Source organism: Medicago truncatula, chromosome 4 (assembly GCF_003473485.1).
Source record: "Medicago truncatula cultivar Jemalong A17 chromosome 4, MtrunA17r5.0-ANR, whole genome shotgun sequence".
NCBI lineage: Eukaryota > Viridiplantae > Streptophyta > Magnoliopsida > Fabales > Fabaceae > Medicago > Medicago truncatula.
Window position 1 is genome coordinate 4,285,823 of NC_053045.1, and position 24,626 is coordinate 4,310,448.

Below are 24,626 nucleotides of genomic sequence, written 5' to 3' on the forward strand. Positions count from 1 at the left end.
GATTTTAAGGAAAAATCCATGTTCATTTAACATAGTATTTGAGTTGGGTTAAGGATTTAAATTGTCAGATTTAAGTGCTATATATGAATACTAACAATTGGTCAAGGAAACTCTTTGGCAGCAAGTGAAGCTTCCCCCTACCGCAAACCAACCACATGTTGGTGTCTCCTTCAAAAACTGTACTTATGAAGAATTCAACAAATTTTATTTTTGTTATTTAAATGAAGTTACACTTTAATGTGTTACAAAGAAAAATTAATTATAGAAGTTCTCAGTTAAACAGAAAAACTAGAGATAACCTACAACTTCCAATTACCTCTGAAGTCATTGTCCTATAGCTTCATTTTCAACCTATATATAAGGCTAAATCAAGAAATATTTGTTTGTTATCACAAGATAATTTCCATTTACTTGCATACAAAGAACAATCAGTGAGATGAGTTTCATACATTTACTTCTGCAGTCTCCTTAAGCTATGTTTTCTTTACCTGCCTCAAGTATTTGAAATGCCACAACCAATGCATCAAACTGCATAACAAAAATTAAATATATTGTAATCGACTACATATAGTTGTGTTTTAAAGAACTTAATAGGTGTAAGTATTAAAATTATAATTATAAGAAGTAATATTAGTAAATCAACCGTTAACTGTGTCTACTTACATCAATCTATAGACTTGTGACTAAATCAACTTCTTCATCTTCAGTTGGATACTAACCACAGTCCTATTCCATTGGTTAACATAATCAAACAATTCCCATTTGTTGAATGAGATTCCTATATGTTGAGTGGTTTATGGGGCTGATTCCTAACCCTTTTAATTCAACCTCTGGTCTCATTCTATAGACATTGATTTCTGTCCTTGCCGTAACCTTGATTTTAAACCTTCTCTTATTGTTTGCTATGCTAGTTAGGTAGTGAGAAAATGGTTGGTCGTATATCATGCACACATGATCTGATGCAATACCGAGACGTGTTCTATCCATGTATATATTGACGCCACCCTTTTCATCGTCACCTTCAGCATCATTTGTAGTGATGTTCAATTCAATTCGGTCACAATAATGGATGTCCTTAGCAAGGACAAAGCAAAAAACAAAGCCCAGCAAAGGGGAGAGATAATGTGGAGAGAGATCAACAATCATGTCATCCTTTGTTGTCTTGTACTCCAACCACTCTGGAATACTACTTCCAGGATAAACATACACTGCTTGATAAGAATCAAAGTTATCTTTGTAATCAACATAACTTTCAACGTGATCATGTTCCAGTGTCGATAAATGTTGATATGTAAACTTTATCAAATTCATTTGCAGATTCAACCCAATATTTATGAGAGAATGTTCATCCAAGTTCCAGCAATTCCAGAACTCAATCCTTTTCTTGTTTTCCTTGAATTGTTCAGAAACTGTTGAAGGGAACAATACAGTCTTCAGTGATCTACATTCAACAAGTAGAGTTTCAACTGATGAAGGAAGCTCGGGTAGAACCAGGAGCTTTGAGCAAAATCGTATGTCTAATTTTCTTAGTCTTGTAAGATTCTTGATGCTTGAAGGTATGCTCTCAATTTCACTGTATCTTAAAACCAGTATTTCTAGCCTGCTTTGACATCCAAAAGATGATGGCAGTGCATTGATACAAATGTTAGTTAGATCTAGTTCAATTAAATTATAAGTTGTCACTGAGAATGTCCTTAGGCTCTTGCAAGATCCAAGGTTGAGATAATGGAGGGAGCTTAAATGGGAATTGCTTGCAAATGTTGTAAGGGAAAAGCAAAGACTTAGGTCCAAATGCACAAGCTTGTCAAGAGAGAAAATAGATGGATGGACGCTTTTCAAATTATGACAATGTGCCATATTCAATACTTTAAGATTAGTAGCTTTTGAAAAGTCAGGTAACTCCTTCAGGAATTTCGAATAGGAGAGTCTAACCTCTTTTAAATTAACTAGATCCTGATACAAAATTAAAAAACAAATGGTGGCATCAAGCATAAGAACCAAACAGTCTCGATGGTATTTCTGATTAAGAGAAATTTATCTTGAAGAGAAATATTCACTTACCTGCACTCCACACCAAAGCTTTTCCACTAGACTATCTGACAAGTCCAATATAACAAGATTCTTTGCAGAAAACTTCTCTGGGAATGATTTTAGAGGGTAATTCATCCAAGAAAGATATCTTAGATCAGTTGGAAAAGATTGAAGCCCTTGAGGAAGAAGAACCAAACAGTCTCGGTCGTATTTCTGATTCCATAAAAAGTCTTCACCGAATTCATATTCACCACGAAAATCCAAAAATTGCAGGTTGGTCATCTTAGCAAATGCATGAGAGCTTAACATCAGCTTTCTTCTTCCTGACAAGTCTACACTTATGCTTCTAATAACATCAGTACCCTGCATGAATGTAAGAGAAAAATTTAAAATTAGTTAAAGCCGTATTTTTAGCCAAAATGACAAACGTCGTCTAAAAATACGTATTATGTTTACCTTGTCATTTTCCAATACATCACAAATGTCATCATGATCCCATAATCGACTGCGTTTTCTAGGGTCTGCACTAGATTCTTGGCGAACAACCTCCCGACCCATTTCTTGTAGAATGTCATGCATAGATATAATATTATCTTCAGAAATAGTTATAAGAGCTTTATCTCTCAACCTTTCTAAACCAACAGCCACTGAATTATCGCTTTCACAATCTTTCAATAAAAGTTTCATGTAATCCACTTTCAAATTCAACCCGTTGAAGAAACATGCAATATCTAAAAAATACTTTTTCTCTAAACGATCAAGATCATCATAACTTAGTCTCATTACATCATGAACTTTTTGAACTGGCAGTCTTTTAAGTTTGTCTAGCTGACTTTCCCATACTTCTTTATTTTTTCCACGAAGCATATGAGCCAAAACTTTAAGAACTAATGGAATTCCTTTGGCATAATCGATCACCTTCTTTGATAGCTCAAAGTACACCGTTTCAAGATGACGTTGTTTAAATGCATTCAAGTTGAAAAGCTCAAGTGCTTCACTAGAATCCAATACCCCAACCTCATATACATGATCAACTTCATTACAAATAAGTACTTGCATGTCTCTAGTTGTGACAATTATCCTACTATCAGATAGAAGCCAATCAAGTGTTCCAAATAACATCTCTATCTGACCTTCTTCCTTAACGTCATCAAGAACAATAAGGACCTTCATACGGCCAATCCTTCTCTCAATATAACTAGACAACCCATTTGGTGAATCGATTTTCACATCTTCTGCTAATAGTCTAGAAAAAAGTTTTTCTTTCAAAAATGTTATTCCATGTCTTCCTAATTCTTCACTTACCTTTGCCAAAAAACAACAACCTTCATATTCAGAGCAATTTTGTTTAAAAATTTCTTCGGCAATAGTTGTCTTGCCAATACCTCCCATACCCCAAATTCCAATAACACGAACCTTTTCTGACTCTTGACGTAACAACGATTCTAAATGAGCCATTGGTTTGCCAATTCCAATAAGTCCTTTTGTGTTAATAGGGTGCTTGCTCAACCTTTTCATCACAAGATTGATGATTTCTTCAAGTAGTTCGGCGTCATTCCTATACAACAAAAGATAAAGATAAAGGCCTACGAAGCACTAACATAGACACAAACATTGAACATGACACCGACACATAGACCCTGATGATAACTTAAGAAAATAGAAGTGATTAAATGTAACCATGTGTCTTTTTGTGTAGATGTAGGACGTTGACACGTATCGGACACTAGACATGTCTTTTTGTGCAACCATATGAAGTGTTTGTACTATATAGTTAATGGCACTACTACAAACGTATTTCGTTGAAAGTTTGTAATGAGAGGTTCAACACCCATGATGGAAAGTCTCTGTCTTTCCCTTCCTCCTTAGTAAGATCAAGGACTAAAAATGTGATGTGTCCTACATCTTTCGTCTATAGAAGCTGCCAACAAACAACAATGATCACAATCATGCCATTTTTGTTTTAGTGAATCCTAAGTGTGTCCAATCGGGAATCAGAGACTAATTCCAACTGAGATTCATATTAATCCCAACACAGACAAGTTGTAGGTGTTGGCGGCCAACACTCAGTGGGATTTAGTCCCACATCGGATAGATAGGATTCTTGAGAAGAGTTTATAAATATGAGGCATTCCTCACCATATGAGCCGGTGTCGTAGGGATGAGTTAGGCCTTGATATTTGTGATAGTAGGATTAACTACTATAAATAAAGGTTGTCTTTTTTGTTGTATCTAAGCAAATGAGCTTATGCTCTATATATAAAACAACTATATAGCTGCTAGAAAATTTATGGGGAGGAAAGAACTAACCGATAATCTAATGACTTAATTCCTGACAAGTTAGCAGATTTGTTCAAAGCATATCTCCATATCTGCACCTTCAACGAACTATGCCTTTTTTCAAGTTCAGCAAATGCATTTCCATAACTCTTTTTTAGATGTCGTACGTTTGTAGGATCTACCCCATAGAAAACAGGTATTACAATCTGTCCATATTTCTCTTTGCAATCAATTATTTTCAAAAGTTCTTCTAAACACCAACTTGAAGAAGCATAGTTTTCTGAGAATATGATCAATGAAATGAATGATCCTTCTATTGCTTCTACAAGTGAATTCGATATGTCATCTCCCCTCTTAAGTTTGTCATCAACAAAGGCATTTATTTGCTTTCGAGAAAAAGCCTTAGCCAAATGGCCAAGAAAGCCGTGGCGGATGTCCTCACCCCTAAAGTTTACGAAAACATCATACTTTGGTTGAGGAGCATTGTTAGACATTGCCTTTTCTGCTGCACCCTTAATTCATTAACAATAAAAAATATATTAGATTCTTCATAGAAACTTAGGCGAGATGTCTATAACATTAACAAAATACAGCAAAATTTAATAAATGTTACTACTTAAATAAAAGTAATGATATTCCTATGACCAACATTTTAAGAAGTATTACATTAAGGCCAGGTAATTAAAAATGATTGTTTTGGTGACATTTTATGATTAACAAATATATGTACCTTTGATTTCATGCTGCAACTTATGTTTTTATAGATAAAGTTGCAATACAAATTCATATATCAGTTTCTTGGTCCAAAATTAAACTCCAATTAACCAAATTCAGCTAGAAATAAAAAATATATATATAGTAATCCAGAGGATTGTATTGACTTTTGCAAGTGAAGGATTGTGACTAATGTTATAATAGTCTTTACTGAGCTAATAAACTATAGATGGATGAGTAGCAGAACATACTTCACATACATGATTTGTACAAGAGTACCAAAATGGACGCATTTCGAAGTTAGATTTTCTAGCAACAATTCCATATGGCAATGCCTTACTTCCAGAATGTATGTATTGTCTCTGAGGAAATGCAAATTAACAGAAGCAGAATCAGAGGCAATTCTAAGTTGTTAAAACTCATAAAAGCTTATTAGTCATAGTCCCTCTGACCTACACATGAGAAATTTTTCAAGTCCCAATTCTTGACATTAAGGACCAAAATGATAGTTTGCTCTAATATCTGCAAATTAATATTTAGTTCTATTATACAATGATTTCTACATAAGTGTGCAGGACATAGAATATAAGGAAGGTCACAAAAAGGTTTTGGTCTTACTTCACAGCTCATACAATATCTACAAATATAGAGCTAAGAAGTAAAAAACCATGATTACATACTGTTTCATTGAAAAATCTTAAAGTTTCAGGATCAATTCGTAACACAAATTCGAATTTAATAAGCAGACATTACAGCATAAATTATTTGAGAAGCTCTGGAAAACAAATACGCCATTGAATTGGAACAAATGCACTCTGAACGATCTTTCTTCGTCTCTAGGACCTCGAAAATTACAATAAGGGAAACACAAGAATATTACCGGAACGAAAGAGAAAAGAAATGAAATGAAAAGATCACAGAAAGCAAAATTAATGGCCATAGCCTGAAGAAAGCAATTACTGACCTTGAATGCTTTGGCTGCTAGAGATCTGATTCGACTTTCACTCATATGAATGTCATTGACCTTGCAGTTTAAAGTGTGAACTAATACACATTCACACTCCCACAGAGCATTAGATCTGTATATTATTAAAAAAATATTAATGTCACCATTATTTAAATATAAAATAGCAGGGGCAAACGTTGAGTTGCTTAACAATTTACATGCTGGAATTATCTGTATGAAGCATCTGACAATGACATGCAGTTATCTTCAAATTTAAATATATTAACATAGTGTTAATTTTTTTATTAATGTTGGTTGAAAGAATTTAAATTCTCTCAATTCAAACTCTTCATCAATTTCTCTCTATCTTCTCTTTATCTCTCTTAACTAACCTTGACCTTTTTCTTCCAAATGTCTCATAATTTAACTCTCTTCATTAAGAGGAATTGTTGGGATCTAATTTTCAAATGGTTGGAGCTACGAGATAGTAGATACCTTTCTATTGTTCAATTTTCTTTGCAAAGGAAAGAAGGGTCGGAAAGTCTCTCACTTAATTTGGTTAACAACAGTTTGGTGCATTTTGTTGGAATGCCATGATATCATTTTCAACAGAAAAGTCGCTAATGTTCTTGCGGTGGTTGGTCGAATTAAGCGAATATCATGGTCTTGGTTCATTTGCATGGAGTGTAGGAATAAAAATTTAGTATTATCGGATTGGTGGACTAATCCACTTGTTGGTCTTTAAACTGTTCTGCTTTGACAGAGAGTCATTATCGGTTGCTTTGGATTTTCTGCGTTTGGAGCCTCGATGACCAGCTGTTGGACAGTATACTAAATGGCATTTTGATATTTCTGTTGCTACTATTTGTTACATTTTGTAGGGGAAACTTAGCTTTTCGGTTCATATTGGCAGAGGTAGTATCATGATTAGTAGGTTCATTTTCTAAGTGGCAGGAGATATTGTGATTTAGCAGGCTTTGATTTTGTGATGGGGAGACATGTAGAGGTTTCATAGTTTAGTTAGTCACTCATGTGCACTTTGTTATGGATTGTTGTCATTTTGTATATTGTTATCTTTAAGTTGTATTCTGTTTAGAGCAGCTTTGCACATCATGTCATTAAAGAAATTTTGCTCATAAAAAACAAACAATGAAATTTAAATATAGACTCTACTAATTAGAGAATTTAATAAAAAGAAGTGCCAAATGAGACGAGACACAAATTTTAAATAACATAATATCTAGTGATTTTGCTGATATTTCACCAAACAAAATTAAAATGTGGTTGGAATGAATCAAATTGAAACCGAGATAATTACAGCTCTTCAAAATTTACATGACTTACAAAACACAAGTTAAGGCGCTAAATTAATCCAATGATAGAAAGTAGAGATTTGCATTGCAGCCTCATATCTTTGCCTAGCATAAAATCTTCTGAGTGTGAATTACCATAAAAATGTTGTTCAAATTGAAGCTTCTTTTCTTCTGTATCAAGATAATCTTAGTGCATATTGGAATAGGCGGTGAATTTCACAACATGGCGGTAGCAGGGTGAATTTACTGAGCTTCTAATTTAGGCGAAATTTTGGTGGCACATCTTGGTTCTGATAAATTTACCATTAATCCAAACATACACTTAATTTGAGCTAGCACACATTCATAACATCCCATAACATTTCTTGCAGATATTACCTTCCAATCTTTTCAAGGTTTTCAAAGACAGTTTTCATTCTAGGCCTAACTTCAGGATCACCTTCAGTACATGAAAGTGCTACATGAAACACAGCCAATACCTCTTTCTTAGCACGAACTTCTTGTAGCAAAGATGGATCAACCATTTCAGATAATGGACTTTCTTGATCGAACCCATTTCTCACCCACCTTACCAAATCTGAAACTTCAACAGAAGCCGATGATGACGCCGATGTGGGAGAAGATTCAGTAGATTTACCGGTTAACAATTCAAGCAAAACAACACCTAATGAGTATACATCCCATTTCTGTGTTGGTCTACAACCAGGTACGCGAGCCTCAGGGGCTTTGTAATTGTTACCACGACCGTTGTCTGATGAAAACCTACTATCTTTGTGTGATGATTTCATCATGTAAGGTAGAGCTCCACCCATGAATCCACCAGTTGAAGGGCTATTTCCAGTGATGCTGATTAGTCGGTTAAGTCCAAAATCGGAAATGTAGGGTTCTAAGTCGTTGTCAAGTAAGATGTTTGTGGGTTTTATGTCACCATGGACAAATTTTCTAGGACTAAACTCATGAAGATAGGATAAGCCTCTTGCTATTCCTTTTGCAATTCTTAACCTTGTTGACCATGAAAGGTTTGTAGATGGTTGGCCATTTCTCCCTGTACATACAGTCAAATAGGATTAACAAAACCATGAGTTGCACCAAAGTAAATTTTTTTACCAAGTTAGTGCAAAAACTCGATCAACTTATCAAACTAATGCACATTTTTCAAATTTTTATTCAAATTAGTTTACTCGTTACCACCAACTGCTTACATTATGTTTTTTATCAAGCAAAATCATGAAGGACAACACAACTTTGTCTTTTTTAAGGAAGTAGTAATCGTGATGAATGATGTAAGGGAAACGATGTTACTTCCTTAAAAGAAAAGCAAAAATTGTAACTGCAACTAGAAATGATTAAGTTATTTTAAGTAAAATTGGTTTTGCCTCAAAACTTTGGTACACACACAATTAATAGTGGAAGGGTTATAGCAGATTATGTTAACGTCTCTTGAGTTCAATATTTTCTCCTGATATATAGTGAGACATAAGTGGAGTGGAAGCAAAGGGAAATAGTATGAATACAATTATAGTGGGGTCCAGGTCAATTTAAAAGATATTGTGAAGCTTGTTGAGACACATTGCTTCATATTAAAGAAAGTATAGTCTATAATAAGATGAAATAAAACATGAAACAGAAAGCATCATTTTTCAGTAAGAAACTCGGATTTTTGTCTGAACTGAAAATCCAAGAGTACTCAAGAATCTTTGCAAGGAAGAAAACAAAGATTAAAAACTCAAACTGTTGTGACTTTATTAATGCATTCATTTTGCATCTAAAACCATTTTCTATAATTAGAACAAAAGTTTGTACAATTCACAATAAAACTACGGTATCTGTCCCCACTCTTGATTAAATGGACAAGGTTTTAAGGAAAATGATAAATATAGCGAAGGAAACAATCATGAAGCAATTGCAAATAAGTGTTATTGGTTGCCAATCCCCACGACTGGGTGATTTCAGCAAATTCCAGGACTGAAGTGATTCCATCCGTTATGTAGTTTTATCAAACACGCGCTCGCGAGATTTCACAAAAACAAATTCGCTATATATAGCAAATCCTCTTCTTAAATAATAGCCGTGTTGCAGTTGCAATTTTTTATATGTACTAAAATTGGGTTATATACAAATTATGGTCACAATTGCAATCACAAAGTAATCGCAAAGATATAAAATAAACATTGACGTCGCCACCATGATAGCAGTGGTAGATCGTTTTTGTTTTTTTGAACAAAGTGGTAGATCGTTTTTCTAAAACATTGTAGGTAGTCTTGTTTGGATCCCCTAGAGCTGTTGTAGCATAAAACAGCTCTAGAGGACTCGAATTCAATGTAGGCTTCTCTCTCGATATTTAAAGAGTGAATGTACTTATAATTATGATAACATTAATATTTTCAAGTGCATAACAACTATCAAAACTTTGAACCTAATTTGAAAACAAAAAATAAATAAAACAAATTAAATCAATAAACTAAAATTATGAAACAAAAGAACTGACCTCGAAGTGCATTGTTCAAATTGCCATTGGAAATAAAATCACTTATAAGAAGCTTTTCATCATGTGCCCAATAATAAGCTCTCAACCTCACAATATTAGGATGCTTAACCTTCCCAATGGTTTGCACCTCAGCTACAAACTCCTTATACTTCTCTTCTCCACCCTCCCCTAATCTCCTCACCGCCACCGGCATCCCATTTCCAAGCACCACCTTATACACAATCCCTAATGCACTCTTCCCTAACACATATGCTGATGCCTTCAAAAGCTCATCAAGCTCAATCCTAAAACCTTTGTCAATTGTCACCAATTCACCTTCTCCTTTCCCTCCTCCATCTACATCTACTTCACTCTCATCATTACCTTCCTCATTCTTCAAACTATTTATACATGGAAGCAAAGTACAAGCACTACCTTTCTCATCCTCATTATCATTGCCAAATCCTATTCTCTTCCTTATGCAACACCATACATTGTGACCATCCTTCTTCTTCCAATAAACATACACAATCACAAGCCCAACGAGTGCGACCCCAGCAACATCTGCTGCCGAGATCAAAATAATCAAACCAGGGCTCAACCCTTTCGAACGGTTATCTGATTCGTTTCTGTGAGAAGACGAACTAGATGACCCTCGGTCTGAACCTGTGCAGGATTTTCTTAGTGGAAGTCCGCACAGGTTTTTGTTACCGAGAAAAGCAGTTGGGCCCTGGTTTGAAAATGTTCCCGTTTGGGGAATCTCACCAACTAGGTTATTGCTTCGGAGATCAAAGTTCACGGTTGGCGGTAATTTCCCGAGTGAGCTCGGAATCCTACCGGAGAAATGGTTGAACGATAGGTTCAACGTGCCGGAGAGGGAACCGAGGTCACCAATGTCGTCTGGGATCGAACCTTTGAAATCGTTACCGGAGAGGTCAAGCTGGACAAGAGTATCGAGTTCCGACCAAACTCCGGTCGGAACCTCACCGGAGAATTTGTTCCTTGCTAAAATAAGCCTCTGAAGCTGCCTACATTTCTGGATATCATTCGGAATATCACCAGAGAAAGAATTATCGGAGAGGTCGAGATTCTGGAGTCGTGGAACGGTGCAGACAGAAGCCGGAAACGGACCGGAGAGATTATTCCGGTGAAGAAAAATACTATGAAGTGCAGTAGCATTAAACAACTGAACCGGAACAACACCATAGAATTCATTATCATGAAGATTAAGACGTCGAAGATAGCGAAGCATGCCGAGCTCAGACGGAATGTATCCCTGGAGAGATTTTCCGGCGAGTGCAATTCCAACTACACGCGGCTCCGGTACACCGGATATATTCGCACAGGATATTCCTGACCATCCGCAGGGGTAGGAATCTCCTCCGTTCCAGTCGGAGAAAGCGCCGTCGATGGATTGATCGACGGCAGCTTTTAGAGAGAGAAGGGCAAGACCATCTGATGAGAGTGAAAATACTGAGCTGAAGAAAAAATGAAAGCAAAGAAGAAAGAAAAATAACTTCATTGAAGTTATTTTTTGAATGAAAGGTGGTGTTAATACGACACCGTTTTGAAGGTTAGAAGAAGAGAAAAATGGTTATGGAAGAGTGAATGAAAAACAGGGGAATGGGAAGTTGGTGTATTTATGAGAAAGATAAGTTGTTTTTAATATGGTGGGGTCCACATCCCGCCAAAAGTACAGAGAGACTATCTAACCGAAAGAAAGTTGAAAGAGTGAAGTATAATGTAAGAAAAACACACATAGATAAAGAATTTCTCCACTTGGTTTATACGTTTACAAATTCAAATTACTACATCATTATATTATACTTGAGTTATAATTATTATCATATAAATATTGGTGGTCCATGTGCCATAAGCGGTAAATATTTAGGTTTGTTAACCATTTTATCAAGATTTCAATCTCTTTAGAAAGATCAACTTCTTAAATGAATTTCAATTACTATGAAGGGATTAGTTACTTGCGCAATAGTTGACCAAAAAAAAATTTGATAGTCATTGAGACGGTTTACATTTACTAGATTATGATCTTTCTTGGAGTTTGTTGTGTTAGCTCTTGATTTTGATTTTGATTTTGAACTTTGAAATTTCTTTTCTTTCCACGTTGTAAAATACATGTAATCTTTATTTTGGTGGTGAAAATACATGTAATCTAAGATGATATTGAAAAAGTATTATATGTGAACTTAAACTTCATAAATAAAATTCATGCTGAAGTGTAGTGATGAGTTACTCATACATTTGGAATTCAATAGTTGTTTGTATTTGTGGTGAATGTGCATTGAGCTTGAAGCTGTAATTTTTAGCTTCGAACAAATCACGGTCAAAAGACGTTTAGACGTAGCAAATGGAAGACTAATGCATTTCCAAAAGTACTGGAAAATTTGTTACATTGCATGCTAGAAAGTGAATATGAAGTTATCTACACCAACAAGAATCACGACAAAATTTGTGATTAAAAACACAAATTTCAGTCAAAGAAAAAGATTAATTTTTTAAACATGTGTGCAACACAAGTTATGTTAATGTACCTTATATGTGACATGTGTTTATATGTAACATTTGTTTCTAATGACTAATTCGTGTGATCTCTTTGTTTGGCCACATAAGCCTGCCAAAATAACTTTTTAATGTATAAACTCACTGAACACGTAAGTAAAACTTTAGTAAAGATTTCCAAGACACTATAATCTTATTTTCTGTTATCATGGGATATATAGTTAGTTTCCTTGACCTAGTGCAAAAGGCAAAATCCTTTTCTACAACCAACCACCACTTTCTCACTCACAGTAGAAGTGCCATTACCATCATGACCACTTCTTTTATACCGTACGTCTTACTGCAATTAAAGCCATTTGTTCCTTCACGTGATTGGGTAATTGAGATGGAAACCATCCTTTGCTATAATTGTTCAATCGTTGAGTGGAAATATAAAAATTAATTGCATCTACGTCTTTAATCATGTAGGACAAACTTACAAGCTAACTAAGGTAAATATGGCATAACAGTATAAATTTTATGTGCAAACAATTTTGGCAATGATTTATAGCATAGAAGAACTTCAATATGCCCAGGATACCTTTCCTATGTTTCAAAAGAAGACACATTAAATCCATCCAGACAAATTATTAAATACACTCCAAGAGAGAATAAATTCAAATAAGTTTCTCTCTGAAATCATGGGAAATAATTGATTCCTGTCACAGTTGTAATTAAAGTAATTAGTGCATAGCTAAATTGAAGAATTCAACCCAATGCTTTAAAAATCCAAGTTAACAGACAGTTTAACTGAATTAACCACATAACTGAGTTGATCATCAAAAGCATTGCACCCACCACAAATAAAAACAGTAAAGAGATGGAAATGAAACTAGGTAATACTATAGCTGATGTACCTGAGAATCCAATGACAAGTGACATTGTAAAACCACCTAATTTTTTCATTATTCAATCAAGGTACCAAATTATTTCTTAGCTTAGAGTAGATGTCTTATTATAGACCTGAGTTTAAAACTATTCTAGCTCAACACTTTCTTTTTGTATTTGATTAATCTACACTCTTCTCATGTAATATAAAAAGGAACTATGTCCCGACAATTTTTCCCCACTGCCCTTCAATCAACCAGTTACTTTTTAAGAAAACAATCAAGAGAGACAGGTAGCTCAGCAGAAGTTGATACATTGCCTCTTATAAATTACTATCATATGATTATTGTTATTATTATTACCATTTCCATGGCTACCTTAAAAGCAAGACACCGTTGTCTTCAGGATGGTCAAGGAACTACGCATGTATCACCAATTCACTAAGGTTAGTACCTATTACAATATAAAATTCATTTATTCATCTTAATTCGCTTCTTCCAACTTGTCCCTTCATTAGTAGGGATCAGTGTAGTCATACGGCGACTATAGCAGAATTTGATCAAACAGCTATTATGAGACCCGGGATATGCCCATCAGTGAGGTCAAATAGAGGCACTATAGCATAGCGGAATTTGAACAAGCCTCTATTTTTCATAATCCATGATTGAGCACATTGTTTAGCCCCCAGACCCTTGCACCCCGTTATTAATGAATAATATACTCCCTCCGTCCCTAATTATAAGACCCTTTTGAGAATTTTTTTTGTCCCTTTTTATAAGACCCCTTTGTTATTTCCAACTACATTAATTATTTCTTTACATACATGCCCCTATTTATTATACATATTTTTCTTCAATCAACAATAAATAGCATATGGAAAACATAAACTAACTCTCTCTCTTAAGGATAAAATTGTAAAAACAATAGTGATTACAAACAACTTTAATACAAATATTCACTTTCTTAATTCCCGTGATTTTAGCAAAAGGGTCTTATAATTAGGGACGGAGGGAGTACATGATTTGTTTCCAATCTGTCAAACCTTCCCTGCCATGTTATAAATCTCTAATCCTACTAAGATTAGATTCTTAATTATTATTTACAGGACCTCTCCTACTGCATTTGAAAGTTAAGGCTATTACTTGTTTGTGGAGAAATTGGAAGACAATGTAATACAGATACCACATTTAAATATCTTATCAATTATTTTGAAAATCAGAAATCTGCAGACATACAAAACCTTTTTATAATCATCCTACACTATAATTCAATTGCACAAATGGCAATAGAGATCACATAATATGACATCTTGACATCTAATAAGACCTTATGTCATCTGAGGTTCCAGAAGACTGATTCTAACCCATCAACAAACAAGCTAACCAACCTTGGAATATGCCACATTAAAATTCGTCCTGCCACAAAAATTGCCATTCCATTATATTCAGTTATTTCACCAACACAACAGCATGGGAAAATTCAGGAAGCAAAAGCATGTAAACCAATAATTAGAAGTTTACTACAAAAGAGTATCATATAGCATACTGTCAAAGTGTCAATTATATGCACTAGACTACGGTTGGAAAATCCACTCACTCAACTAAACCTAAACTTCATTTCCAATTCCACTTCCACACACCAACATCTAAAAACTGTGTAAATCTCACAGCCAAGATTAACTTTATAATACCTTGAGCAAATTTATGACGTAGATGTAGGTCCTACAGAGTTCGAGCTCGCATTCTCAGACACTGTTGCAGAGGGAGGAACATATATGCGTGCTTTCTTAAGAATTTCAGCAACCACCCAGTGTTTATGCTTGCTCAGAGGCCTAGAAGAATCCAATCGAACCTGAAATGATAAGCACAAAAGCATATGCTTGTTTAGTTATCTTACAAAACCAAGAACACACAGCAAATTCAAAATTATACAAGACATTGTTGTCAATTACAATCACCAAAAACAGCAGTTTGTTCAAATTTAGCTACGCAATAGTGCTGCTATAGCCACTAGAGACAACATATTGTGCTAAATGGCGCATTGCAAAACAATAGTAATTTGTTCTAATTTAACTACGCTGAAGCGCCGCTGTTTAACAACACTGGTAAAAGACAGGTAAATTATTCGCAATACTAACTCGGTCACCGATGTTGCAAAGATTGTTTTCATCATGAGCCATAAACTTCGAAGTGCGCTTAATATATCGGTTGAACATTTTGTGGTGGAACAATCTATCAACTGCTACAACAACCGATTTCTGCATCTTATTTGAAACCACCATTCCTACTACTTGCTTCATCTTCTCTGCTATTCCAATCCCAACAAACCCTAATTCAGATGAATATGTATTAGTACAACAACATAGTAACTAATAAAATTCCATAAATGTCACAAGCGAATTTTGAAGAAAACAAATAGTAATCACGCACCAAAGAACAATAGTATACAACCTGTTTTTCTCAGGCCACATTATGCAACCTGTTTTTCTCATATCGTTGGGATGATTCTTTTGTTAAGATTGATTCTAGTGGAGCTCTACTATGCTACGGCGCAGAAGAGAGGAAATATGAAAATGCGAAAAATAAAAGAGAAAAATGAAAACCTGAACGATTTTGTCACAGTTTCTGGTGAACGGTGACTTCTCCGGCTGAGATTTCCGGCGAGTAAGGTTCAGTGCGATGACGCCGAAGTGATTGCGATTCTGAAAGGGAAAAGCGAGATGATGAGTTGTTGGCCTCATCAAAAAATAAGTAGATTGGGCTTAGGTTAGAGTCTTATTCTTTTTTCGAACTTTCTTTTCCCACCCTCCTCCTTTCTCACGCGCCCTCCTTAATTCTCAAAATTCCTCGCTTAGATATTATTCTCTACCCCTAATGTGCCTGCTCTTGCCAAGCCAATTCAGTCATGGTAGGTATGTCTTGTCTAATGCGGCTCATATTTGAAAATATGACTTTACACAAAAAAATTATGAATTATGAATTTTTAAACCTCCAAAATCTCAAAAAACAAAACAACGAAAATCACAATATATGAATCGAATTTTGAATTAATTGTTTGGAGAGATATCTATAGAAATACATAAAAAGAATCTGTAAAGTTTCGTATCATTTTAAAGATGTTTTAATTTATTTTTATTTCTCAACCAAAACTTGTGGAATTGCAATTTTGTTCCGAGTAAACCTATACTCACAGGTCTAATTTCGTTCTCTAATTTTGTAGGTATGGTTTTAACTTCATAAGAACTTTCACCATGAAATTTTGGAGGTTTTAAACGAGATATAAATTAGTTATGAATTGCTTAAGAAATTCATAATTATGGGGAATAAAAACTCATAATAAATTCGTCCACATTTGGAAAAAAAATCTAATTTTTTGTGTAAAGCTATGTTTTAGCATCCTAAACATGCCTGAAAATGTTCATGAAAAAAAAAATTAATCTCCAGATCACGTTTTTGGACCACGCCTATATAATTGGGTCAAAAATGAGAATAATCTCAAATTGCAGGGCTAGAACATGTATTTTTTATTTTACAAGGTCATTTGTCAGACATTGTATATTTTCAATTTAAACGATTAACCCTATAATAAATTAGTCAAAATTTGCTAAATGGTAAATAAAAAAAATTATAATTTGTTTCTCAAAAGACAAAATTTGACGCAACTCAACTTTTATGATATTTTGCTAATTATTTTATTGAGATTCTCAAATAAGGGAATATATTATAATAAAGTAAGCTAAATATGAATAAGCAAGAAAAATTTGGACATATGAAATTTTGGGCTCCTCTTTTGTGTAGAAACTTTTTATGTTTTAAATATGTCTAAAAAAATCATTCGAAGATATATATTGATTTAATAGAAGAGACTAAACCGGTGTACATAAAAAAAAATAGGAAACGTCAGTGTGTTACTTTTTTTTATGGGAATGAAAAAATTCATAATTTTATAAGGATAAAAATATATTTGAAATTAAAATTAAAAGAGTTCAAAAAGAAGTTGATTTATAAAGTAATATCGTGTATTTATACATCAATAAAGAGATAATAGGACCTTCACCAAAACAAAAACAAAAAGATAGTAGGACTGAAATATAAAAGTGGATTGTTTATCCTATCCTATTCTCTCCTATTATCATAAATGTCTCAAGTTCAAAGGCTCGCATTGTTAAAAAGGGTGTTCGTGGACCAGTTCAATTTGATTTTGACTAAATAGATTGCTCAAACTGGTAAAAAAACATACATTATTTTGAATTTGGTTTTCACGTTTTTTGAATAATACTTGAGCCGAACTCATTTGATATATTACGGGTTGGTTTGAGTTGAATTGATCATCATCAAATGATGACATTTGTTTAATAACATCTATCTATTAACATTACAAGCTAAGAAGAGGAAAATTCCACCTCATTCTTATTGATTTTTAATAAAAAAAATTATTGTTTAATTGAGATATTTTAGTACTCGTACATCTATTGTCAAAAATGCTAAATTGTTGATTAACAAGACCTTTGTACACACTATTTCGCTCGTTGCGAATGTTTCGTTGACGCTCAACAAACCTCCCTTTGCGCTCAAAAATTGGTGAACCAAATGTCTAATTTTTTTTCATGTGATCATATCCTTGCCACTGAAACACTAACCCTCAGGGTGCATCATCGCTTAAACTTGTATTGTTAAACCGTTGTCGCTAAGCCCTATCAAACCCAACACCTCCTTACCGCGAGAATTATATTGTCCTTGATCACCATGTCAGATCGCTTTCCGACGTCTTGAACTCACCATAGACCAATCACGCATACCCCCCCCCCCCCCCCCCCCCCCCCAATGTGTGTCGCTCTGACTATAACCCTACTCCTCCTGTTGAACCTCACCACGGGCGGATGAAACTATTGACGCGGTTGTCCATGGTGATTCCAAAAGGAGCTAATATAAAATAAATTTAAAAAAAATAAAAACTTTTTCTATTTTGATGAATTGATTTTGCTTATTCTTCCAATTATGCGATGAACATGATCACACAATCAAGGAACCCAGAGGTTTTTTTTTGTTGAAACAACGCTCCTTCTCCCTCTATGTATTTTCCTTATGGGTTCTCCTGCTTGCATCTGAATTGTTTTTCAAAGGTAAAATGTTAAGACAACAAATTAGTCATTCAAACTAAATAAAAACCATACAAACTAGATAGGTCGGATCAAATTGAAATAAGAAAAACGAATATGTACACAACCCATGACAACTTTCAGATATTAAAGTCTTGAAAATATTTAAGGAATAAAAATTTTCATGAACCACTATGAATAAGAAATGAGGTCATAAGAAGACAGAGTCCTAAAATAAAATAAAATCAATACTAAAAACGAACCGATGTTACAAATCAATCAAATATGTTCAATGCAACGACAAACCGTGCAAAAGAAGACAGACAATAGATAACCAAATGAATAATCATCTAGAGTAGATCAATGTAACAAACCAGAGTCCTAAAATCATACTAAACTTCATGGAGTTTACTATTACAAAATTACACTTGTAAAAGCTATATATGAAATAAAATAAAAATGTAGCTGAACTCCCAGCAATAGATAGATAAAAACCTCTGACAAGAGACAACCTAGCTTTAAAATAAGCAAACAAGGAAAATTAACTAAAGAAGAGAATGACCCACCAATCAGAATTTCCCTTAAGCTAAAGCCTCCCATACTCTTAATGTAATGGAGCAAAAACATGAAATATGCTTAATTTTTGTAATCAAAATATAAAAGAGTGATTTTTCACTCTTAAAATTATCTAAAGTTTCTGAAACATGGGCTATTTATTTAATAAACGATACACATTTAACAAAATATGACATGGGTAGTTTACAATCCATTTATTATATATAAAGAAATCATAACACTCATCTATTCCTAATATCCATACTCTTCAACCTCTTAGGTAAAGCTATATGCTAATGAAAATAATCAACCATGCATTCCTTCAATTGGAAGAAGGCTTTCATTATAAATAACCGTCTGACAACATTTATACCTTCCTTTAACCCTAATATCTTCAATCACCTCAGTATTTAAGTCAAACCTTGCAACTTCTTCGTCCTTCTTCATGTAAAATATATCAGCATTCTTTCCAACTCCAATAGGTTCTTCCACGCCATATAAGGGTCCGATTTTAAAAAGCCTTGTCCAAGATTCCGCGACACCAATTTCACCCAAAATTGATATGAAAAAATAAAATGGATCGTCTTCATACTCAATCATAGCAATGAACTCTTTCAACACCACCATATGTTTAAAAAATCTACCCCAATTATAGTTGAAGGGTGTTGTAATGAAGACCTCATCACTCAAGTTAAATGATACCAACACCTCATCCCCGTCGTAATCTTCATATCCCCACCAATGGCACATCCCTTGGCAATACACCGATTTACCGGCGTTTTGCCACTGGTCAGTCCAAGTATGATTTGGCATTTCAACTTCAAGATCCCTCCAACTGTTACTTTTTAGGCTATATATCTGCCATACAGACTCATCACTTGGATCATCATCCTCCTCGATATCTTCAAAGAAACAAAAATATCGAATTAACTTGTAGTCATCTGTGACAGGATCATAACCAAACCCGTGAATGTTAATGAAAGTATGTATTGTAGGTAGATCTTCAAAAACAGATCCAGGGGGAAATGCTTTGAGAATTGTGTGCTCAAAGGAGCCATTAGGAATGGCCTTGAATTCATCCGTAGATGGATTCCACAATACAACTTTTTGTTCAAGTTTGTAAAAAATATAAGTTGTGTCAACTCTAATACCTCCTTGACAAAGACAAAGTATGCCATTAACAACGGAACCAACTATAAAGATAGCTTTGGAATCTTCTTCAAATAGAGGTGGCCAATCTAACTTGACGCTATTCTCAAATGTATCACCAGAAAGCAAAAACATTTTATCAACACGACCATAGCCGTATGCAGGAGTCACCTTAAGGAGGAGGCGTGAATTTTGATGATCGTCATATCTAGATCTTGATAAGAAAAAATTGTTGCGGTACACGCTCATGAATTGAGGATTTTCAAATAAATTAGCCCAAAATTTACATACACATGTAAATCGCTTCAAAGATTTCAAAGGCAATTTGGATACAATATCAAAAGAAAGATCATGAGGTATATGGTTGCTAACCTTTTTTGTGAGTGCCATTGATTCCTTTAATTGCATACAGACAGAGACCATCAAATGAAAACTAATGCGAAAAATGAAATTCTGAAAGCGTAAAGCGGTAGTGGCTGCGTTTTGTTTTTTTCCTGATTTCGTGAAGATGATGAGTTGATGGGCCTCATCAAAAAAGAAGTAGGTTGGGCTTAGATTAGAGTCTCCTTTTTTAAAACTTTTTTTCCCACCCTCCGCACTTCTCACACACCCTCCGTAATTCTAAAAAATTTCCAAGTTGATGAACCATTTTTATTTCCCAGTTTTGGATTATATAATCTGAATCCCCTAAAAATATTCACCAGTAGTATGGCCTCTACCCCTACTGTGCCTGCTCTCGCCAAGTTGAGGGAGAGATGTTTCCAGGTTTGCATTTCGAAAGGATTATGAGATAGATTGGTTTTTATTTTCTCATTGTTGGGAAGAGGAAGAGGTTGTTTGGGTTAATAGAGACAACAAGAAAAGGAGGATAGTGTAAGGAAGACAATGATAGATTGGTGATAAATCTAGGTGATACTATTGATGATGATGAATTGTTGTAATATGTCATTTTGTAGCACTTGTTTGGTGTTGTGTTCAGTCATTGATCATCGCGTCCTAATGTCGTTCCTTACTCCACTATATTGCGCGCGCGCACCATCACCCTAGTCTATTGGCCCACACGCATCCTCCTACTCCACACCATCACAGTCCAACATTCTTATTTAAGATTTAACCTTTCTCTCTCGTTCTCACTTATCGCTCCCAAACCTTTCTCTCTCACTCCCAAACCTTTATGTGCCGTTCTCACTTATCAGTTCTCCAAAATGCCCAACTTAGAAATTCAAGCTGAACCGATCGTTGGTGGCGGTTTCCGTTTGCTGACAATACGAGATATTATTGGTCAGCCAGAGGATGGTGGTGGATATTGGAAAAGAATAATAGGAATGCTTGGTTTACTTTTGAGAAAAATACTGGGTATTTTTGCTATATTTGCCTATACAGATAAAGAAAAATGGATTGATAACATGCGAGGCATGCTTAGTGTCGTCGCTACCGTCATTGCTATTGTTTCGTTTCAAAGTTTCACAAACCCCATTGGTGGGTTGTTACCGCTTGAGAAAAATAGCAGTATTTGCAGATTTGTGGGTGAATATTGGATATGTCCGGTCAAGCCATTATCGCAGCGGTAAACCCCAATCAGTTTTTTCCATCATCGGCTACGAGCTCACTATGTTTTTTCGCTTATCTGATGGTATGCCTTATTCTGGTTAGCGGAATAAGAGTGGAGCACCGAGTAATCATATGGTTGCTGTCTTTCGGAATGTGGATAGTTCTGACCACATTTGCCTATTCATACGTAGTTGCTGCGACAATGATCATCCTTAGTCTTCCATCACATCATTTTTATCATAAAACTTACGACTTCATTTACAACCTTATGATTAGTTGGATGGGTCTTTTATTTCTTAATTTTTTGTGTGCCACGCATCAAGTGTTATTGTTTGAGTTGCAACATATATCTCCAAGAAGATGGAAAAAAAGAGAATTAGCGAGAACTCTTGACTCAAAAAAGTGCTTCACCAAGTTTGAAGGTTTATGTAATCTCTTTTTATTTTATTTTATATTATGGTTTAAGGTAATCTGTTTGAAGCATTTTCAGTATTTTAAGAAACTTAGTTTGGTTTATGTAATCTATTTTATTTATGTTATTATTATCACCATCTTCAATTATAAGTTATATTTGGTTGGTCACAACTTCAAATAAAAAGTATTTAGACACATACACATAAAGTTGAACATCGTTTAATTTTCGTAATAAAATACATCATTTTTGCACCAAATAAAATATCTGACAAAAAAAATCATTATTTAATTCTTTTATCTGTTCACTTTTTTGAGTATATGCTTAAATGTTGTCTAAATTGACCACAAAAGCCTTCATTGTCTAAAACATAAGTTTTAGACAATTATCATCATTTAAGCCTTTATTTGTTCACTTGATACACTCTCTGGTCACTAATATAAGTAAAAAATTACATTTTAAGTTCATTCATTTAATGATGCACATGGTCTTTATTATAGACCACATACATCATTAAATGAATGAACATAAAATGTAGTTTTTTGCTTATATTAGTGACCGGAGGTTTTTGTATTGATCGGAACAAGAGTGCCTTGCTAAATAGAGACCTTTTAAATGCGTTTAGAGAGAATAAGACAAAATTCATAAGTTTTCATAATCGAAAGTAATTATATATGATATATGTCAGACGCTAATTAAATGAGTATTTTGCCGGCTAGAAATAAAACTTTAGTTTGTCACATTGTGTGACTGTATCCTCTTTCGCTATAATGCTCTATGTTAGTGTGTGGACTTATGTGTGTGTGGGTGCGTGCATGCGTGTGTGTTGAAAATAATATTTAATATAGATATTATTTATCAATTGTTAGAGATCTTATAATAACAAAATAATATTGAAATGATACAAATATAAATTATACAATTGTCTTAATATATTTAGAACAACCAGCATCGAATTAGATTGTAGAAATTTTAAGGCAAACTCAACACGTAACAACTAACTATGTATAACTACACTTATTAATGCATTTCTTAATGGCTTCATATTGTACAATCGTTTTTGAAGTGTAGTCTTATGAAATGAATTGATAAAATTTAAGATGCATCTAATTAGAGATAGGAATCTCTCAATATGTCAATGATTTAACATCTTAGGTCTTCCGTATTTTTTTGTCAGTTAGTTTAATTGTTAGAATTCACTTTTTAAAGTGAATAAGTGGGGTGTTTGGGGTTCGAACCCTGATCCTTGAATATAATAATGTATTTATATATTAAAGATCAAAGATTTGGACCGCTAAATTATTCGAACCTATGTATAATGTGAGTTATTCATAAATGTAGGAAATGGAAGAAAAAAAATGGTAATATAAAATAATTTTTTTCTTTTTGCAACACTAAAAAAATAATCTTGTACCTATAGCAAGTAAGGAAATGTGCATTATATGGATGAGAATTAGATTCAAAGAAAAATGTATAGATCCGAATTAAAAAAAAAAAACACATTGTAATACAGAAAAGAAATAAAAAAAAAAAACGTGATACACCTAAAATATTTTGACAAATTATTTTTATTTTATTTTGCAAACGCGGCACGTAACATCTATATTTGACCTCAAAGAAAATAATATCATAATTAAAATTTGACCTCAAACAAAATGATATCATAATTTTTCATATAAAGATATCATAATTTTCTTATTAGAGCGTTGACCTTAAATTTGACCTCAAAGAACATGATATCATAATTGATTGAGCTGATTTGCAAAATAAAAAGTACTAACATCAATAGAATTTTTTTTATAAAATGGAAATTATTATTATTTAAAGTAGTATTAATTAAAGATCATTTTACAACCTCTTTGAGAAGATTTAAATTTTTCCCCTTAAAATTACAATGTCAATTTTTTACCATTGAAGTACCTCGTGGGCAACATCTATATAAGATTGACAATAAACATATCTATATGTAACCAATAATACATATGTAAATTTCTTATTATTCATATTAAGTTTTAGCTAAATCATTATAAGTATTCATTTATTTATTATCTTCTCATTTAACTAATTGAAAATATATTTATATTTTGATAAAAAGAAAAGCTAATAATCGCATAGAAATGAAGATTCTATACGTGAAAATTTATTTATACTTGATAAATTACTGTACAGACGGATACTCTTGTGTCAGTATGTCCGCTCTTTCTATTGTATTTCACCGTGTGTGTATTATCATGTACTTTAATTTAATTTATTTGTGTAATATATTTATTATTTAATGTTAAATCAAAATGAGTTCTGAACAATGTCTCTAAAGTTTTGATTATAACAAAATATGATAGAACAATTGAATATGCTAATGTGCGTTCAAGTGTGCATGACAATATTGAATTCTGACTCTCAAAGTCAACTTTTAGTTCTGAAATATCAAGACTCTAAACGCATAGGAAAGCATCTGAAGCAAAAAAAAAAAAAAAAAAAAAAAAAAAAAAAAAAAGATATTGTGACTTGGAACAAGATCTGAAGAAAGGTCAACACTCTAACTAGAATATACATTTTGTTAAGAAACCTATGATGGAAACAAGACTCTAAAGGTTGAAGCATTTGAAGATGACGTTAACACCTGGAGACTCTAACTCAGTTTGTTGTCTTCTGAAGGAATATCGCTTTCAAACTCTAAGTAGTACCACATGCAGAAATAAACAAGAAAATTCAAGGATAAAGAGAAT

General features: G+C 33.8%; 4 protein-coding genes across 7 annotated transcripts; all 4 read right to left on the minus strand.

The window, feature by feature from the left end:
* Nucleotides 1-386: 386 nt before the first annotated feature.
* On the minus strand, nucleotides 387-6,069 carry LOC11418157 (putative disease resistance protein At4g11170). 4 transcript variants are annotated; one of them, XM_039832588.1, is made up of 8 exons: nucleotides 5,779-6,069; nucleotides 5,478-5,547; nucleotides 5,286-5,387; nucleotides 4,342-4,823; nucleotides 2,488-3,589; nucleotides 2,062-2,394; nucleotides 664-1,953; nucleotides 387-528 (listed from the first exon to the last, which is right to left on the minus strand). In XM_039832588.1, the coding sequence occupies exons 3-7, from the start codon at nucleotides 5,316-5,318 to the stop codon at nucleotides 748-750; spliced, it is 3,156 nt and encodes a 1,051-aa protein (XP_039688522.1). In that variant the 5' UTR covers nucleotides 5,319-5,387; nucleotides 5,478-5,547; nucleotides 5,779-6,069; the 3' UTR covers nucleotides 387-528; nucleotides 664-747. The 4 variants fall into 4 exon arrangements, with proteins under 4 accessions (XP_039688522.1, XP_039688521.1, XP_039688520.1 ...); XM_039832587.1 differs by having other exon boundaries at nucleotides 5,277-5,387; XM_039832586.1 differs by lacking the exon at nucleotides 5,478-5,547.
* Nucleotides 6,070-7,177: 1,108 nt separating this feature from the next.
* On the minus strand, nucleotides 7,178-11,373 carry LOC11417877 (receptor protein kinase-like protein ZAR1). Its single transcript, XM_003604498.4, has 2 exons — nucleotides 9,773-11,373; nucleotides 7,178-8,329 (listed from the first exon to the last, which is right to left on the minus strand). The coding sequence occupies exons 1-2, from the start codon at nucleotides 11,271-11,273 to the stop codon at nucleotides 7,659-7,661; spliced, it is 2,172 nt and encodes a 723-aa protein (XP_003604546.1). The 5' UTR covers nucleotides 11,274-11,373; the 3' UTR covers nucleotides 7,178-7,658.
* Nucleotides 11,374-14,305: 2,932 nt separating this feature from the next.
* Nucleotides 14,306-15,892, minus strand: LOC11422740 (30S ribosomal protein S17). Its single transcript, XM_003604499.4, has 4 exons — nucleotides 15,738-15,892; nucleotides 15,273-15,463; nucleotides 14,826-14,986; nucleotides 14,306-14,550 (listed from the first exon to the last, which is right to left on the minus strand). The coding sequence occupies exons 2-3, from the start codon at nucleotides 15,432-15,434 to the stop codon at nucleotides 14,837-14,839; spliced, it is 312 nt and encodes a 103-aa protein (XP_003604547.2). The 5' UTR covers nucleotides 15,435-15,463; nucleotides 15,738-15,892; the 3' UTR covers nucleotides 14,306-14,550; nucleotides 14,826-14,836.
* A 2,967-nt stretch (nucleotides 15,893-18,859) lies between these two features.
* Nucleotides 18,860-20,397, minus strand: LOC11416364 (putative F-box protein At3g16210). The gene is made up of 2 exons (XM_013599358.3): nucleotides 19,940-20,397; nucleotides 18,860-19,690 (listed from the first exon to the last, which is right to left on the minus strand). The coding sequence occupies exons 1-2, from the start codon at nucleotides 20,358-20,360 to the stop codon at nucleotides 19,095-19,097; spliced, it is 1,017 nt and encodes a 338-aa protein (XP_013454812.1). The 5' UTR covers nucleotides 20,361-20,397; the 3' UTR covers nucleotides 18,860-19,094.
* Nucleotides 20,398-24,626: the final 4,229 nt, after the last annotated feature.